Source organism: Pelodiscus sinensis, chromosome 1, assembly GCF_049634645.1.
Source record: "Pelodiscus sinensis isolate JC-2024 chromosome 1, ASM4963464v1, whole genome shotgun sequence".
In the NCBI taxonomy this organism is placed as follows: Eukaryota; Metazoa; Chordata; order Testudines; family Trionychidae; genus Pelodiscus; species Pelodiscus sinensis.
Window position 1 is genome coordinate 229,507,521 of NC_134711.1, and position 18,382 is coordinate 229,525,902.

General features: G+C 44.6%; 1 protein-coding gene across 5 annotated transcripts in view; it reads right to left on the reverse strand.

The window, feature by feature from the left end:
* REV1 (REV1 DNA directed polymerase) overlaps positions 1–18,382 on the reverse strand; it is a 110,518-nt gene that overhangs the window by 82,321 nt on the left and 9,815 nt on the right. For 4 of the 5 annotated variants that reach the window (XM_075916874.1, XM_075916886.1, XM_075916871.1 and 1 more), the window contains 2 exons: positions 7,710–7,776; positions 2,843–2,975 (listed from right to left, as the gene is read on the reverse strand). In XM_075916874.1, coding sequence (XP_075772989.1) covers positions 2,843–2,975; positions 7,710–7,766 — 190 coding nt within the window. In that variant the 5' untranslated portion in view covers positions 7,767–7,776. Of the gene's footprint in view, positions 1–2,842; positions 2,977–7,709; positions 7,777–18,382 lie in introns of those variants that run through there. The other variant, XM_075916895.1, reaches the window with a different exon arrangement.

Sequence of the window (18,382 nt, forward strand, 5' to 3'; positions counted from 1 at the left end):
TAAATTCCAAGTGATATTTTGTTGTTTGAAGAGTGCAATTACTTGTGATAACTCATGCGATTAGCTAAAAAATGTTAACTGCAATTAATAGACAGCAGTACTAAAAGTACTAGCAAAGTCAGAACAAATTAAAATTTCATAATAAGCAATGGCTTATTTATACTGCTGTATACATTACACACTGAAATGAAAGTACAATATTTATATTCTAATTGGTTTATTAGTTTATAGTTGTATGGTAAAAGTTAGAAAGTAAGCAATTTTTCAGTAAGAGAGTGCTGTGCCACTTTGTATTTTTATGTCTGATTTTTAAGCAAGTATGTTTTAAATGAGGTGAAACTGGGGGTATGTAAGGCAAATCAGATTCCTGGAAGGGGTTTTAGTTTTCTGGAAAGTTTGAGAGCCATTTTTTAAAAAAAACACACACAAAAGATTTCAACTAATAGGCCAGTTTTAGTACACTAAAAACTGAACCAGAGTCAGTATACTAAATTACATGCCAGCAATGCAGACCATGCCAGCTATGTTACTTTGGATTCATGTCTTCGTCGATGTTATTTTGTGTTCGCATCTGTTTCAGTTTTGCCCAACGTACACACTAGTGCTGCTCAACGCCATTGCAATCTACTACCGAACGGGAAACTATCCCATATTCCAGTGAATGGGTCCCTGAAACAGTGGCTTCTGGAAGATTTCAAAAACACTTCTGGGTTTCTTTGTGTAATTCAGGAGAAATATGCACCTCAATTCTGTAGATGAATCTTACAACCCTACTCTCCATAATACATATTTACTAACCTAATCACAGACTATTTTATCTTAATTGCCCATTAATAGCAATATACTCATGTGTTATTACTTATTCAATTCTTAAGCCTGCTTCAGCCAAGATGCACTGAAGAGCCCACTTATCTATCAAAATATAAATTTGATCATCATACCCACATATCTGCTACCTGACAATGTGACTGGGATACTCCATGATGTGATAGTTTGGAAATACAAAGTTAGGATTAGCATGGATGCAGAATTCAAAGTTCTTTAGAAATTATATAAACATATTGCATTTCCAGAACTCTAAATTCAATTTAAAAAATAATTCATGACACAGATAAAAAGAAAAACATTTACTGCCAATAATCTCAAAATCAGAAAAATAAAGGACTAGAAAGAACTTTTAAGGGTCTCATATCAAGCCTTTCCACTGCACTGAGATAGGATCAGGTATATCTGAACCATCCCCGACAGATATTTGTCTGAGCTGTTTTTAAAAAACTCCAATAACAAGCTCCCTTGTAACCTGTTCCACTCCTTAACTATCCTTACATCTAATCTTGCTGCAGATTAGCTGATTAAATCTTTTCCCACATTCAGTGGACATGGAGAATAACTGATCACAATATTATAATAGTCTTTAACATATTTGAAAACCTGTCAGATTTCCCCTCAGTCATCTTCTCTCAAAACTAAATATGCCTTTTTAACCCTTCTTCCTAGGCTGTTTCTAAACTTTGTATTGTTTTTGTTCCCCATTCCTGACTCTCTCCAATTTCTCCACATCTCGCTTAATGACAATGTCAATGGTAATACATGTTATTAAATGGTGAAAAAATGACTACTGATGGCATCTTTTTTTATTCTGATTTGATGGCTGATGGCGGTCCTTTTAAAACATCTTAGACAAAATTATTAACCCTAAAATGACTAATCAAGTTTCAGTTTCTTAAATAAAGTTCTGACTTGTATGCAAAACGCCATCCAACTTAGTACAGGTTGTACCTCCCTTAATCATGACTCTCTGGTCCAGTAAAGACCATGGATGTTCCTGGACTACGGAGCGAAGGAAGAGGGAGCTCTGGCGGAAGCAGGCCAGAGGCACTGTAAGGGGCACCGACAACTCAGCCGGGAGCCGAGAGTCGAGAGCCAGGAGCAAGAGACAGAGACAGAGACACAGAGACAGACGGTATGTCTACACAGCAAAGTTATTTTGAAATACAGCCATTATATCAAAATAACTTTACTAGCGTCTACACAGCCAAACCACTATTTCAAAATTAAATCGAAATAACGGAGCGCTTATTTTGAATTTGGTAAACCTCATTCCACGAGGAATAACACCAAATTTGAAATAGCTATTTCGAAATAACTATGGCGTAGACACTTATATCAAAATAGGGGGCCTCCAGCCTTTCCAGGGCGCTCTGGTGGCCACTCCAGCCTCAACCAAGAACACTCCACTCCCTTCCCCGTCCCCGGAGCCCTTAAAGGGGTTGACTCTGGCCACAGTGCCTGTGCCAGCTGCAAGCCTGCCAGCCCAGAGCCAGCAGTCACTGCCCCTGACCCAGAATATGAACCAGCAAGCCACTGGCAGCCAGCCCTCCACCGCTCCCCAGGAGCAGTCTGCCAGCTCCCAGGAGCCTTCCAGGGCCCGGAGAAGGCGGGCGCCTTCCTGGACCAGGGTAGAGATCACGGACCTTATTCAGGTTTGGGTGGGGGGGATGCCCCCAACGTCCATGATTTCCGCACTAGACGGAGGAACACGACGATCTATGGCAGGATAGCTGCCAGCCTGGCCACCAAAGTTTCAACTAGAACAATTATGACTAGTTGAAGAAAATGATTTTGTATGGAAAGCCACCTGAGCCTTAATCAAAGTTCCATGCAATATTTTACAACCATACCTAAGTTGTATTTATACCACTGTAGCTTCTTATTCAGAATCACATATTTAAAGCTTGATTCTCATTTACAATAAGACTCCTTTAGACCACACCAGCAGTGTACACAGGCATTAGGATAAATGAGAAACACCCAACGTTTTTGAGAAAAATCAAAACTTTACCTGTAAAGCCATTGACATAGATGGCAACTCCGCTAAAGATATTGGATGATTTTCCATCCTTATGATGCTGTATAACTGCATCTGACTGGAACTGATCCTCCAGTTTCTGGACCTTTGCAGACATGTACCCTCCCTAGAATTTAATTAAAAGAGAAGTTTAAACATGAACCAAAGCAATGACTATTTTCATTTTCGGATGCCTAGGCATGAAACAGGGTATGTCTACACTACAGAGTTAGACATTATTTCGAATTAACTGTAATAGCTGTCTACACATACAAACCGCTATTTCAAAATAAATTCAAAATAGAGGAGCCCTTATTTCGAATTAGGTAAACCTCATTCTACAAGGAATAATGCCTAATTCGAAATAGCTAATTTGAAATAAGTGCCGTGTAGACACTTATTTCGAATTAGGGGGCTTCCAGCCCTTTCCAGTTCCCCCTGGTGGCCACTCTGGGCCAAACCAGGAAAACTCCTCTCCTCTCCCCCAGCCCCGGGGCTCTTAAAGGAGCAGACTCTTGCCACTGGGCATGTGCAAGAGCCAGGCCTGCCAGCAGTCGCAGACCCTCAGCCAGTGGCCACACGATGGCAGCCAGTGGCAGCCAACTGTCCCCCGCCCAGTCCTCCAGCGCCCAGGGGCCAGCCAGGGGTTGTTGACGGCGTGCGACCTCCTGGACTAGCACGGAGGTCATGGACCACACTGAGGTTTGGGGGGGGAGGCTCCCAACGTCCATGATCTCCGCACTAGGTGGAGGAACGCGGCCGTCTACAGCCACATAGTGGCCACCATGGCCAGAAAGGAACACAGGCGCACCCAGGAGCAGGTGCGCCTGAAAGTCAAGGAGCTGTGGCAGTTGTACACCAGGGCCACATCAGGGGCTGACACCTGCCCCTACTTCCCCGCCCTCGACCGACTCCTTCAGCGAGCCGGGACTGGAGGGCCCCGACACAGGCACACCAGAGGGACAACCGCCAGCTGTTCTGGCACCGGAGTCGGCAGGGTCGTCCAGGGAGGCCATACCAGGTAAGTGTCCCCTACCCGGGGGAGAGGGATACCACTGTCTCCTACCCGGGGGAGAGGGATACCAGATACTGCGCGCGTGGGCCATGCCTCCCACGGATCACGCAGCCACCTGTGCACATGCGAACACATGCCATGCCAGCCTTGGGCAGATGGCTCCAGATGCGTGACACCCAGAGGCCGTGGCCCAATAGGCACATGCGTGTGTGAAGAGACCTGGCGGTACCCAGCAGGATGCTCTCCCTTCACACACACCCTCTACACAGAGGCAGAGGACATCTCCCCCCAGCCCCGGCCAACTATACACTGCACAGGGGCATGGATGCGGTCTTGGGGCAGCTCCCAGTCCCACGGAGAGCCAGACATCCTGACCATGGCCTCTGCGCAAGCACATCGACTCTGATGGTGCAGGGCACAGTTGCCCTCACGTCCTGGGGGGGCGGGATGGAGGGGAAAGCTGGGCATCATCCACTGTGTCCCCAGTGAGAACTGAACACTTTTCTTCTTTCTCTACTGCTGCACCAGCTGCTCATGCAGGGCACACCACCCCGCCCAGGAAATGTTCCCACACCCGCGGCCTGCTCCAGACCACCAGCATACGGCAGGAGTACTGAGACCAGCACCTGGGGGTCCTGCGAGCCCTGCACCGCACCATCCAGGCCTGGATGCTGGAGGACCTGCAGCTCCACTGGGAGCAGCTTGCTCAGGACTGAGCGCTGAACTCTAACCTGCAGGCCCTGCTGCATAGCATGGTGCCCCGTGCCGGTTCTGCACCTGCTACCCCCTACTGTCCCTCCTCCCACTCCTGCCCCCCTCCCACTGCTTCCTCCTCAACGTCCACACCCCCCACCTCATCCTCCGCACTCTCCTCCCCATCCCCCCGGGGAAGCCGAGGCTCCCTCCTCCGCCGTGCTGGGAGGCGGTTGGCCCGGCGAGACCCCCAGCCCTGAGCTTTGCCTCTCCCTTCTTCCCCTTGCTTCCCCCTTCCAGCTCCCTCTACCCAGTTTTCCCCATCCCCTCTCTCACCCTCTTTCCTGCCCTCTCCCGCCTCCTTTCCCCCGTCTCCCCAGAGTTTCATCCCCCCTCCCCAGTTGTGTTAAATAAAGACAGGTTATATTTTTGAAAATATGTGTCTTTTATTTTACATCAGGAAGGGGGGGGCTAGGGAAGGGTAAGTGGAAGGACGAGAGGGAGGAATGGGGTAGCTCTGAGGGCTCCTCGAGGTGGACACTCTCCCGCAGGGCCTCCAAGATCCTGACAGCCCCCCGATGGACCTCCCAGATGGCAACCTGCAACGAGTGCAGCCAGGCTGATGGCCACGACACCACAAGACGCACCGGCGTGCCCAGGGACAGGTCTGGTTCCATGTTGCAGAGTGCTGTGGTGTCCCGAGTGAGGGCAAGAGAGCATTTGGGGACACAAATGCTTTGCTGTCCCTCAGTGAGGTGGACCAGCAAGCAGAGAAACCTGAGAACTGTCTGTCTGGGATAGGGGGTCAGGTCCCTTTAAGCACCGACCTCAGCTAGCCTGAGGCAGCAGCCACACACACTAAGTCCGACCCTGATGCCCTTTTGGCACTGGTTCCAGCCAGCCTTACCTTCGATTCAGGGTCCACTAAATGTGGACGCGCTATTTCGAATTAGAAAAACGCTATTTCGAATTAGAAAAACGCTATTTCGAATTAGTTTTTGGGTCTAGATGCGTTATTTCAAATTAGCTTATTTCGAATTAACTAATTCGAAATAAGTTAATTCAAAATAGCGCTGTAGTGCAGACATACCCACAGATCATTTTCAACAAAATTGAAAACTCAGATATACCCTTCATAAAATAGTTGGTGTAAATTTCATTTTACCTCCCTAAACTAATTTTGGATGAACAGCCAAATTCATATGTTTTCACTGCAATCATGAGTAATACATTTCATCCAAACTCTTGCTGATTAAACAGCTGTACAGTAAAACTCCAATAGTCTGGCATCCAATTGTACGGCACTCCCAATAGTCCAGCATCAAAAGGGCAAGAGCCTAGTGAGTAAGCTTTGGCAAAAAACGAGTTACAAGGCAGCAGAGGCAGGAGCTGAACCAAGCGAAACCAGATGGGACCGAGTCAGTCTGCCACTGGCATTGTGTGATACTGGATAGTGCTTGTGTTACAATAAAAAAGGTTAAAAACACTTTGTATACAGTATATACTGTATGTATCTATAACCATCTTATAGTACCTCCTGATAGTCCGGCATATCTGATAATCTGGCACCACCTAGGTCCCAAAGATTCCAGATTATCAGAAGTCTACTGTACTATGACAGCAATGTAGCAGGGCTCTTCATTTTACTTATGTGGGTGGCAGGTGTGAGAATCCCACAAAGGATTGTGTGCAGACCTGCTATAAAGGTGTGCTTGTTACCTCTTCTCTGTCGGTAAAGGATATGATGGGGGGGAGGGGGTAGAGGAGTGGCTCTCTAAGGGAGAATGACCTAATTCACAGGAAATTCTGGAGAAACCCCAGGGAAAGTCAAGCTCAGAGAGGAAGCTTAGGCTGGAGTTTGTTTTCTTATTGTATGAGTTACTAATAAAGTAAAATGAAAATGAATACAGCCACAGAGGGTGATCTTGGATGGTAATTCATGGCCTATGTGCTCTAAGGGTAAGTAGAGACTCAAACCCATTAACCTTCAGAGATTGCAAGGCTAGGAGGGACCACTGTGACCATCTGGTCTGACCTCCTGTATAATACAGGCCATAGAGTTTTCCTCAAATAATTCATGACTTCTTTCTTTCTACACATACAGGACACAGAGTGGTGTGGTATGTAATTGTCTAAATTTATGTGCCTTAGTTATTACATGTCCAACTATAAAGGACTTATATAAAGAGGAAAACTTCAAATATCTCAAAACAGACCTATCAAACAATCTCCCCAAAGGCAAAAAAAGCTCCTATTTCTACTTTACAGGGTTAAAAAACATTGAACAGCCCATCTGTAGTTTAATGTTTATTATTATTTTTTCCAAGGGGGAAGGGCAGAGAAAAGAATGAAGAAAGCATTAACTCGTTTAATAGGTTGTTCTTTTTTTTTTTTTTTAACTGCAGGCTGTTTGAAATTGCTCAACAGTTTGGAATGGACTAGTAAATAAGTGCAATTCATTGGACAGCCTTCACTGAAGTCAGGACATTTTTTTGAATAATTTTTAACCTGACAGTCTCAAGTGGAACAAATATATTTCTGCATGTTTTGAGGCCCTTTGCATGCATGCACATACAGGTTGAACCTCTCTAGTCTAGCACCTTCGGCACCTAGCAGGTCCAGAGCCAGAGAATTTGCCGAACCACAGGAGATCAATATTGTAGTGAGCTGATTAAATGGAACTATGTTTGCAATGCTGCTTAATAATGTTTGACTGTACTGATGCACTCTGTATAAGCCTATGCCTACCCAAAGCTTATAAAATTCTCTTCATAAAGTGTTAGTGTTATTACACAAATGTACTATATTGGCACAAGCAAATAAGTAGATAAAGCATAAAAACATGTTCACGCTTAGCAGCATTACCAACACTTCCATTGCTTGCTGGTTTCTTAGAAGACATTTGGGGTCATTTAGAGCTAAATAATAGCACAAAATACTGAGAGCCAGGATTGGTGGCGGTAAAAAAACTTTACAGGACCTTGAGAAACTTGGCCACACCCATAAGCAGACAACTGGCTAACTAAAAGCAGGCCATAAAACATGGATGTTACTAGAGAAGTTCAACCTGTATTTTAAAAAAAATGAAAATAGCTTTAAGAACATAGCATTTATTTCCCCTTCCAATAAAAAGCTTTTTGGTTTTAAACATACCCATATCCCCCAGCCATCTTCATTGCTGGCTCGTTTCCTCCATCCACCTCGCCTCATAGTGAAGCTTCTGTTTACGAAATAAAAAACAAAGGCATAATTGGTTTGATTTTTAGCAGGATTTCCAATTCCACTTAGGTGATTCCAAACAAACAGATCACGCGCATAATCAAAACCTAAAATAAAGGCAGAAGCTGCAAATTGCATCCTCAGAAAAGAGATATATAAAACAACCCTTTATTTATGAGATATGAGGCATCTACCATAGTAAGTCCTCAGGGCACATGCTATGTCCTATGATCATAGAATCATAGGACTGGAAGGGACCTCGAGAGGTCATCGAGTCCAGCCCCCCACCCTCAAGGCAGGACCAAGCTCCGTCTACACCATCCCTGACAGATGTCTATCTAACCTGTTCTTAAATATCTCCAGAGAGGGAGATTCCACCACCTCCCTTAGCAATTTATTCCAATATTTGACCACCCTGACAGTTAGGAATTTTTTCCTAATGTCCAATCTAAACCTCCCCTGCTGCACTTTAAGCCCATTACTCCTTGTCCTGTCCTCAGAAACCAAGAGGAACAAATTTTCTCCTTCCTCCTTGTGACACCCTTTTAGATATTTGAAAACCGCTATCATGTCCCCCCTTAATCTTCTTTTTTCCAAACTAAACAAGCCCAGTTCATGAAGCCTGGCTTCATAGGTCATGTTCTCTAAACCTTTAATCATTCTTGTCGCTCTTCTCTGTACCCTTTCCAATTTCTCCACATCTTTCTTGAAATGTGGCGCCCAGAACTGGACACAGTACTCCAGCTGAGGCCCAACTAGTGCAGAGTAGAGCGGCAGAATGACTTCACGAGTTTTGCTTACAACACACCTGTTGATACAACCTAGAATCATATTTGCTTTTTTTGCAACAGCATCACACTGTTGACTCATATTCAACTTGCGATCCACTATGACCCCTAGATCCCTTTCCGCCATGCTCCTTCCTAGACAGTCGCTTCCCATCTTGTATGTATGGAACTGATTGTTCCTTCCTAAGTGGAGCACTTTGCATTTCTCTTTATTAAATTTCATCCTGTTTACCTCTGACCATTTCTCTAACTTGCTAAGGTCATTTTGAATTATGTTCCTATCCTCCAAAGAAGTTGCAACCCCTCCCAGTTTGGTATCATCTGCAAACTTAATAAGCGTACTCTCTATCCCAATATCTACATCATTGATGAAGATATTGAACAGTACAGGTCCCAAAACAGACCCTTGCGGAACTCCACTTGTTATCCCTTTCCAGCAGGATTTAGCACCGTTAACAACAATTCTCTGACTACGGTTATCCAGCCAATTATGCACCCACCTTATTGTGGCCCTAAGTTATATTTGCCTAGTTTATCAATAAGAATATCATGCGAGACCGTATCAAATGCCTTACTAAAGTCTAGGTATATGACATCCACCGCTTCTCCCTTATCCACAAGGCTCGTTATCCTATCAAAGAAAGCTATCAGATTAGTTTGGCATGGCTTGTTCTTCACAAACCCATGCTGGCTATTCCCTATCACTTTATTACCTTCCAAGTGTTTGCATATGATTTCCTTGATTACCTGCTCCATTATCTTCCCTGGGACAGACGTTAAACTGACTGGTCTGTAGTTTCCTGGGTTGTTCTTATTCCCCTTTTTATAGATGGGCACAATATTTGCCCTTTTCCAGTCTTCTGGAATCTCCCCTGTCTGCCATGATTTTTCAAAGATCATAGCTAAAGGCTCAGATACCTCCTCTATCAGCTCCTTGAGTATCCTGGGATGCATTTCATCAGGACCTGGTGACTTGCTGACATCTAACTTTCCTAAGTGATTTTTAACTTGTTCTTTGTGTATCCTATCTTCTAAACTTACCCTCTCTCTGCTTGTATTCACTATGTTAGGCACACCTCCAGACTTCTTGGTGAAGACCAAAACAAAGAAGTCATTGAGCATCTCCGCCATTTCCAAGTTTCCTGTTACTGCTTCTCCCGCCTCACTGAGCAGTGGGCCTACCCTGTCCTTAGTCTTCCTCTTGCTTCTAATGAATTTATAAAAGGTCTTCTTGTTTCCCTTTATGCCTGTAGCTAGTTTGATCTCATTTTGTGCCTTTGCCTTTCTAATCTTGCCCCTGCATTCCCGTGTTGCTTGCCTATATTCATCCTTTGTTATTTGCCCTAGTTTCCATTTTTTATATGACTCCTTTTTTATTTTGAGATCATGCAAGATCTCCTTGTTAAGCCAAGCTGGTCTTTTGCCATATTTTCTATCTTTCCTACACTGCGGAATTGTTTGCTTTTGGGCCTTTAACAACGTCCCTTTGAAATACTTCCAACTCTCCTCAGTTGTTTTTCCCTTCAGTCTTGCTTCCCATGGGACCTTACCTACAAGTTCTCTGAGCTTATCAAAATCTGCCTTCCTGAAATCCATTACCTCAATTGTGCTGGTCTCCCTTCTACCTTTCCTTAAGATCATGAACTCTATTATTTCATGATCACTGTCCCCCATACGGTCTTCCACTTTCAAGTTCTCAACTAGTTCCTCCCTATTTGTTAAAATCAAATCCAGAACAGCTTCTCATCTGGTAGCTTTTTCAACCTTCTGAAACAGAAAGTTGCCTCCAATGCAGTCCAGAAACTTACTGGATAGCCTGTGCGCCCTGCTGTGTTAGTTTCCCAACATATGTCTGGATAGTTGAAGTCCCCCATCACCACAAAATCTTGGGCTTTGGATAGTTTTGTTAATTGTTTAAAAAGGCCTCATCCACCTCTTCCACCTGGCTAGGAGGCCTGTAGTAGACTCCTAGCATGACATCACCCTCATTTTTTACCCCTTTTAGCTTAGCTGTGTAGAGAGTCTCTGGGTTATCTCCTACGTTCATCTCCACTTCAGTCCAAGTGTGTACATTTTTAATATGCAAGGCAACCCTTGATGAATGTAGTATTTTCTTCTTGCAATTACACGCAGCATTATAGTGTTCAATATCTACAGTAACTTACTAAACTTTTATTGTCTAACATACACTTTATACAGATAATTAATAAAACTATTTAAACACAATTGCTACCACCCATGTACAATATTGCTAGTCAGTGACTGCAGTGGGTCGGAGTGGCTGCCCACTGACCCAGAAGGGGAAGCACCACTCCCAGAGCCTTGGTGGGCTGCACCTAGATGACCCACCTGGCCAGAAGCCAGTGGGTGGGGTCAGAGAGATTCCTGGGCTGAGAAAGAATCCCTATAATTTTGCAGCTCTGGTGATGACTGATGGCCCAAGAAGCCAGCAGTGATATCTCTTGGAAAAATTCACTGGCCTTCTTCCAGCAATACTGGACTGTTAGAACTAACTGATCTTTCCCTGTACACGCATATACTGAGCCAGAAAAGTAGGTAAAGGAAGGGATGTGCATGTTTACTGGTTCAGGGGATCAGAGCTATGAAAGATGACATGATGCTCACTATATGGAAAATCATTTTGAACAGATGTGTGTTTGACTTCTTATTCTGAGCTGCCACAAGATTGTCCTGGAAGTGGGGGGAGGAGGGGGGATGTGCGTGAAAGGAGAAGATGCCAGGGCTTGAAGATTGATCATGGGTGGACATATTTCAGAGAGAGGGTTAATTTCCTGAGATTTATAACAACTCCTTCTTCCAGAAGCTCCATTGACCCCAGAATGACTCTTCACAGATCAGATGCAGAGGCAGAATATCCTTTGGTGAAAACATACCACAACTACCATGACCACTAGAAAATGCTGCTACCCAAACCAGGAATAGATATCAAAATTATGATGCCCAGCATTCTTCTACTCTCTCTCAAATACTTACGTAACCCAGTGGTAAAGCATGTGCTCTATGTCCCTGTATGAGCTGGTTCACAGAGAGAGAGAGAGAAAGAAACACTACACTCTCCCCCACCCAATTACTCTTACTACTCAAGTGGAAAAGGTATATGCTGTAGATCTGAAGGCTATTGGTTTAAACCTTGCTGATTATCCATTTGAGAGAAAATTTATGCATGAAAGTTAGTGCGAGCACTCGCCTGCAATGTGCAAGACTAAAGTTTAGTTAGCTCTATGCTCTGCCCAATTTGGTGACTATAAAGTCAGTCTCCCTCCAAATGATTAATTAGTTAAACATACAAAGGGAAACAGCTCCCACTGAAGACAGAGACATACCTCCTAAACGGTTAGAACTACAGGCAGTCCCCGGGTTACATACAAGATAGGGACTGTAGGTTTGTTCTTAAGTTGAATCTGTATGTAAGTCGGAACTGGAGTCCAGATTCAGCCACTGCCGAAACTGATCAGTTTCAACAGCGGCTGAATCTGGACGCCAGTTCTGACTTACATACAGATTCAACTTAAGAACCCCAGGCATCCCCAAGTCAGCTGCTGCTGAAACTGATCAGCGGCTACTGGACCAACCCAGCAGCACCCAAGCTGCTCTGCCCCAGGCGTCCTGATTCAACCGCTGCTGAAACTGACCAGCAGTGGCTGAATCAGGACACCTGGGGCAGAGCAGTTGGGGTGCTGCCGGGTTGGTCCAGTAGCGCCCAGAGCGGCGCTACGGGACCAACCGGCAGCACCCCAGCTGCTGTACCACAGGCGTCCGGAGCAAAACTGCGGAGCATGGGGGCAGCGGGACAGCCCAGACGCGCCGTGGCTGTCCTGCTGCCCTCAGGCTCCGTGGCTTTGCTCTGCTTTGCTCCCCGTCCCCCTGGTCTGCAGACCAAGGAGACGGGGAGCAAAGCGGCGGAACACGCGGAACACGGCGGAACAAAGCGGCGGAACACGCGGGCAGCGGACAGCCCAGACGCGTCTGAGCTGTCCGCTGCCCGCGGCTTTGCTCTGCTTTGCTCCCTGTCCCGCTGGTCTGCAGACCAGGGGGACGGGGAGCAAAGCAGAGCAAAGCCGCGGAGCACGCGGGCAGCTGACAGCCCAGACGCATCTGGGCTGTCAGCTGGCCGCCTGCTCCGCGGCTTTGCTCTGCTTTGCTCCCCGTCCCCCTGGTCTGCAGACCAGGGGGACGGGGAGCAAAGCAGAGCAAAGCTGCGGAGCACGCGGGCAGCGGACAGCCCTGTCCTCTGCCCGCGTGTTCCGCCGCTTTGCTTCCTCTCCCTGGTCTGCTGGAGACCAGGGAGAGGGAGGGCCCCGTTCGTAACTGCGGATCCGACATAAGTCGGATCCGCGTAACTCGGGGACTGCCTGTATTTTGGGACACAGGCTATCAGACTTACAGGTTGGAACAGGAACTCAACCCAGATGAGATACACAGAAATGAGACAGACTAGAGAGCAATGCAGGAGTAGCAGTCAGGAGGCAGGATGAGTGATCATGCAGAAGCAGCTGTAAGCAGGGAGAAGCCAGTCACAGGGACAACTTCTTGTTCTTGGTTTAAATACAAATATGGATCCCTGTCCGAGTTCAGCATTTAGTTTTGGCAACAGTTAGGTCACTGGGTGGTAGGCTGGAAATTACTAAAGCTGGGGTGGGCTAGATTCAGCCCGCCAGAGCCTCAGACAGGTTTCCTGCCCCTCTGCCCCCGCATGCTACTCTGAGCAGCTCTGAACTCTGCGAGCCCAGGAGAGAGGGAGGAGAGGCTTGACACGCTGCCACCACCCTCAGTACAATCTCATAGCTTTGGCCAATGGGAGTTGCCTATTTGAAGAAAAGGCAGCACGTGAAGTGCCCCTCCCCTTGGGCTCGCAGCCATCAGAACAGTACACATGGCCCCTGCAGTTGACTGCTCTGAACAGTCTGCAGGGTCACGGAAGGCAAGGAGGCTGGCTGAAGGAAGCTGCTGGCCTGGAGTTGCATAGGTAAGCATCTCTCATCCAAAGCCTGCTTCTGGCACTCCAACTCCTCCCTCCCCCCAATCCTGTTCCTCTGCTCCTCTATTCCATGTAACCCATACCCACTACCTCTCCCTCTCTTGCCCTCCTACCCCATGTAACCCAAACCCTCCGCCCCTCATCCTGCACTCATACTCCACATAACCCAAACCCTCCGCATAGATTCTGATCCTGCACCCATACCTTTTCCTAGACCTTGCACCGCAATCGCCAGCCCAGAACTCTATCCTGCCCTAGGTCAGAACTCAAACCCTCTGCACCCAATCCTTCATGCCAGTCTCCTGACCCAGGTCACAACCCTTCTCAAACTCTCTCACAGATTCCACACCCCATCCTGCATTCCTCTATTACCATCAATGAAGAGTGCATCCCCTTGATCATTTATCAAATTCATGGAGTGCCGCCACTCTATCAAAAAGTATTGCCCACCCCTGTAATCGATAAGCTCTTTCGGCTAGCATTTAAGAACCATGGTCCCTGACACACTAATCTAGGATGTGGGAAACTTAAGTCCAAGTTTCTGGTCTGAATCTGGAAGACCCAGGATTTGAGCCTGAAATCTCCCACATTCCAGGTGAGTACCCTGAACACAGGCTATTGGCTATCTGGGTTGGTTGCATGCTCTCTCTGGTTTTCACCAGAAATTCCATGCTGGCCCTAAGAAAGTTTCTCTGAAACGGTTATGCTCCCAGGAAATGTTTCAGTTTCAATGAATTAGCATTTTCCAACTAAAAAAGGATTCATCAGAAAATTCACGACTAGTTCTAGTACAAACCCTGGAGCAACTGTTGAAATATTATACAACAAAACAATGTATGCAGAACTAAACTGGGTGTTGTGGTATTTGGCATTCTGGTTAATGAGAGCTGTTCCTTTAAGACAAAGTGCAGCATTTTATTATCCAGCGCATAAAGACTGACAGGAATGTATGGGAGATTTCCAGTGTCGACAAACAGGGACAAACTCCATAAAGGTCTAAATACATTTGGTAAATGCATCGTTCCAGAATGCATGCCTCCTCCTTGTCGGAGATTGGACTTCTCATGATACTGCTAATGAGTTATAGAGCCTTCTTTATGTAGCTCAACACTTTGAATTGAGCTCAGCAAAGATTAAAAATTGTTTCCATCTAATGGATATTTTGTGGCCTATATGTGCTTCAGGGATCTCAGTTCTAGCTTCCACTTCACAAAACCATTACTGCGTTTGGCACTATACTACAGGCTCTTGGGGCAAGTACACTCTTACTATGGACTTGCACAATGCCTAGCACAATGCAGACCCATTCTTGGTTGGGTCTTCTATAACAAGGGCTGCTCCATCAGGAGACAAAAATTGTGCTATAACACACTTCTGAGTATTAGTAACCCTAAATTGAGGATTGGGGCAAAAGGGGGACAACATATAATTATTGGTAGGGAGACAATTTAAAAATATATATATTTTCATTACTTTTGAAGTTCTAGGGTTAAAAGTATCATTTTATAACAAAATAAACTATAAACTTCATTACTTGATTCTGTTATAGAGTACTGTAGTTTGAACTGATTTTAGGAGGGAATGACCTCTAATACTGTTACAGTCATTTGCAATCGCAAGTGATTGCTGATGTCAGGCAATTTTATTCCAATCAATCCCTGACTACTACGGTATTTTACCCGCATTTGTATAAATATTACATGCACAGAAGTGGCTGACTAAAAACATTTGAAAAGTTTTACTTGTGGGTAGAAGCTGTAAAAGGAGAGAGTTTGGAGTAAAAAGGCCAACAAGCATGAATCAGAAGATAAATCTGAAAATCCTGAATGCATAAAGCATGTGACACAAAAACCAAGCTAACGAGTATGAGAAGTTAATAGTAAAACTCACTTTTCAGACTGCATAGAAAGCTGAACATCCAGTCTTGTGTCAGAAAGGTGAAATGTATAATTTGCAAAAATCATGAATACTCAAGTCCTTTAAAATTAATTCCCTCTACCTCTATGTATGTGAAATACATGGTAGCAGGATGTTATTTTGCTCCAGAAAATCCAACACAAAGAGATACAAAAGTTCTACACAATGTTGCGGAATACTTTCAAATTCTGAGATTTTGAAATTGTCTGCAGTTTGCCTACCTGACCTTAATCTTGGATCTATCTATGTTAAAGGTCAAGAAATTCATAGATTCATAGACTTTAAGGTCAGACGGGACCATTATGATCATCTAGTCTGACCCCCCTGCACAATGCAGGCCACAGAATCACCCACCCCTCTTAGAATAATCCTGAAATGAAAGACTGTACATACAAGTATCAGAGTTCCACTTTGCTACTCTTCAAAAAGTTATGACCAGCATAACTTCCACAGCAGTTATGAGTTACCACATTTTTTCTTAAAATAAAAGGATTACAGACAAAACATTAAAAATAATCTATGTGCATGCTTTTAAAAAAAAATCCTCACAACTCCAATCTCAGGCTTTGGCAGGTGTCAATCCTTCCAAGACTTTAATAACCACTGGGGTTTGACCCCTTACACAGAATATTGTGTATATTTGCTAGATCAAAAAGATGATCCTTAGTCAGTTTAAACTCAAGCTATTATCCAAAAGACCTCTCTTTGCCTGATGGTCTCTGAAGAATCCTGTCTGAACTAGCATATGAGAGTTTTGCCAACTGCAGACAGTGCACCATGAGTGATTTTGCCTAATCTCCACCCACTATTCTTGCATACTGGAAGGCTGCAGTCATCCCGCAACCTGCCATGGAAATAAATCAAATTCCTGGCCAAAGTGATACATATACTTAATAGAGTAATATCTCCAGAAGATATTGTAGGAAATTGTTGTATTTATCACAGCAAGCCATTATAAAGTCTCTTACATAAGTTTGACTACAGGAACTTAGGTTTATTATTATATTTGCTGATGGAGCCATAGACAGGTCTTATGTTGAAGTAGTATCTGTATGCATCAGAGCTGTGTAGAATGAGAAACTTTGTACACTGACACAGTACACTTGGAATCTGGGAGAACTGATTGTGATACACTAAGAATAAAAGCAACTTCGGGAATTGTGGGGATGAATATGCAACAGCTCTAGTCAACATGAGTCAGGCTGAAAGACAGATCATGCAACAATGAATACAGGCTGTTGAGATGTTGTGCAAGCCACGTTTAGACAAGATATTAATTTGATTGTTGTGTACTGCATCAAACCCTTAGCTGTCCATACTACAAGTAGGCTGAACTTACTCTGAGACCAAGTGCCTATGGGTACATCCAGACTACCACGTTTTGTCGACGGAAGTTTTGTCGACAGATACTGTCGACAAAACTTCCGTCGACAAAGAGCGTCCAGACACATTGAGTTCTGTCGACAAAGCAAGATGCTTTGTCAACAGAACTCCATAGTCTGGATGCAACGTTACAGGCAATAACACCTTCTGTCGACAGAGTTCTGTCGACAGAAGGTGTTATGCCTCGTAAAATGAGGTATACCAGCGTCGACAAAACTGCTGAGTTCTGTCAACGTTATGTCGACAGAACTCAGCGGTAGTGTAGACGCTGGTATAGTTTTGTCGACAAAAGTCCACTTTTGTCGACAAAACTAGGTAGTCTAGACACACCCTATGTCTCACTGCCCTCTAGGAACAAGAAGCAAAATGCAGGACAATGTAGCACTTTAAAGACTAACAAGATGGTTTATTAGATGATGAGCTTTCGTGGGCCAGACCCACTTCCTCAGATCAAATAGTGGAAGAAAATAGTCACAACCATATATACCAAAGGATACAATTAAAAAAAATGAACACTTTTTTTTTTCATTTTTTTTAATTGTATCCTTTGGTATATATGGTTGTGACTATTTTCTTCCACTATTTGGTCTGAGGAAGTGGGTCTGGCCCACGAAAGCTCATCATCTAATAAACTATCTTGTTAGTCTTTAAAGTGCTACATTGTCCTGCATTTTGCTTCAGCTACCCCAGACTAACACAGATACATTTCTATCACTACTCTAGGAACAAGTGTTTCTGATCATTGCTTGCCACAGTCCGCTTAGGAGCTCATCACAATTGCAGCTGTGTAGCCAGCAACAGTTTTCTGATCTGTTCCTGAGGATTTCATCTTGAGTTTCAACAAAACGTGTTTTTTCTCTCTTACCCTTGTTTTTGCAGTCTTTCAGAGTGTCTCTTTCCAGAAATTCCTTTGATACTTTTAGTTACTTGGTTCAATGTGTTTAAGAGCTGAAGTGTCAGCAGCTCTTTCAGGCTTGTTACTACCCCAATCACAGACCATCCATACAGCCTTCTCAATACAGCATGCCTCTATGCTTATTTTGAAGTGTTGTATTCTCATCCTAAAGTATTTTTTTCAGGACCTTTTCTCAGCATATGGAAATTATTTCTGTCTGATAGTCTCTTCCAGATTCAATGGAAGTGATATTCAGAGACATCACGTTCCTTAAGTTTATACAGTGGTCTCTGCTCTTGAAGATATCATCTTAATCTCTTTGGATAAAGCAGAGCTCACTAGACCTCAAAGCCTCCAGTATCAATGATTCTTGACCTGGAGAGGTTTGAAGGAGTCTACCTTAAAGTAGATGCCTAAAACAGTATCCAGAACACAGCCACATCTTTGTTTTGAGGAGACAGATGCAGGAATGCCTCTAGTTAAAATGGCCTTTCCCCAGATAAAGCACACAACTTGCAGCTTTCCTGGGTGTCATCTTCTAATATAACTTTTATATACATAATCTCTCTTCCCCCTCTCCCTCAACACTCTCTTCTCAAGCCATTCATATTTTTAAACAGTTTCT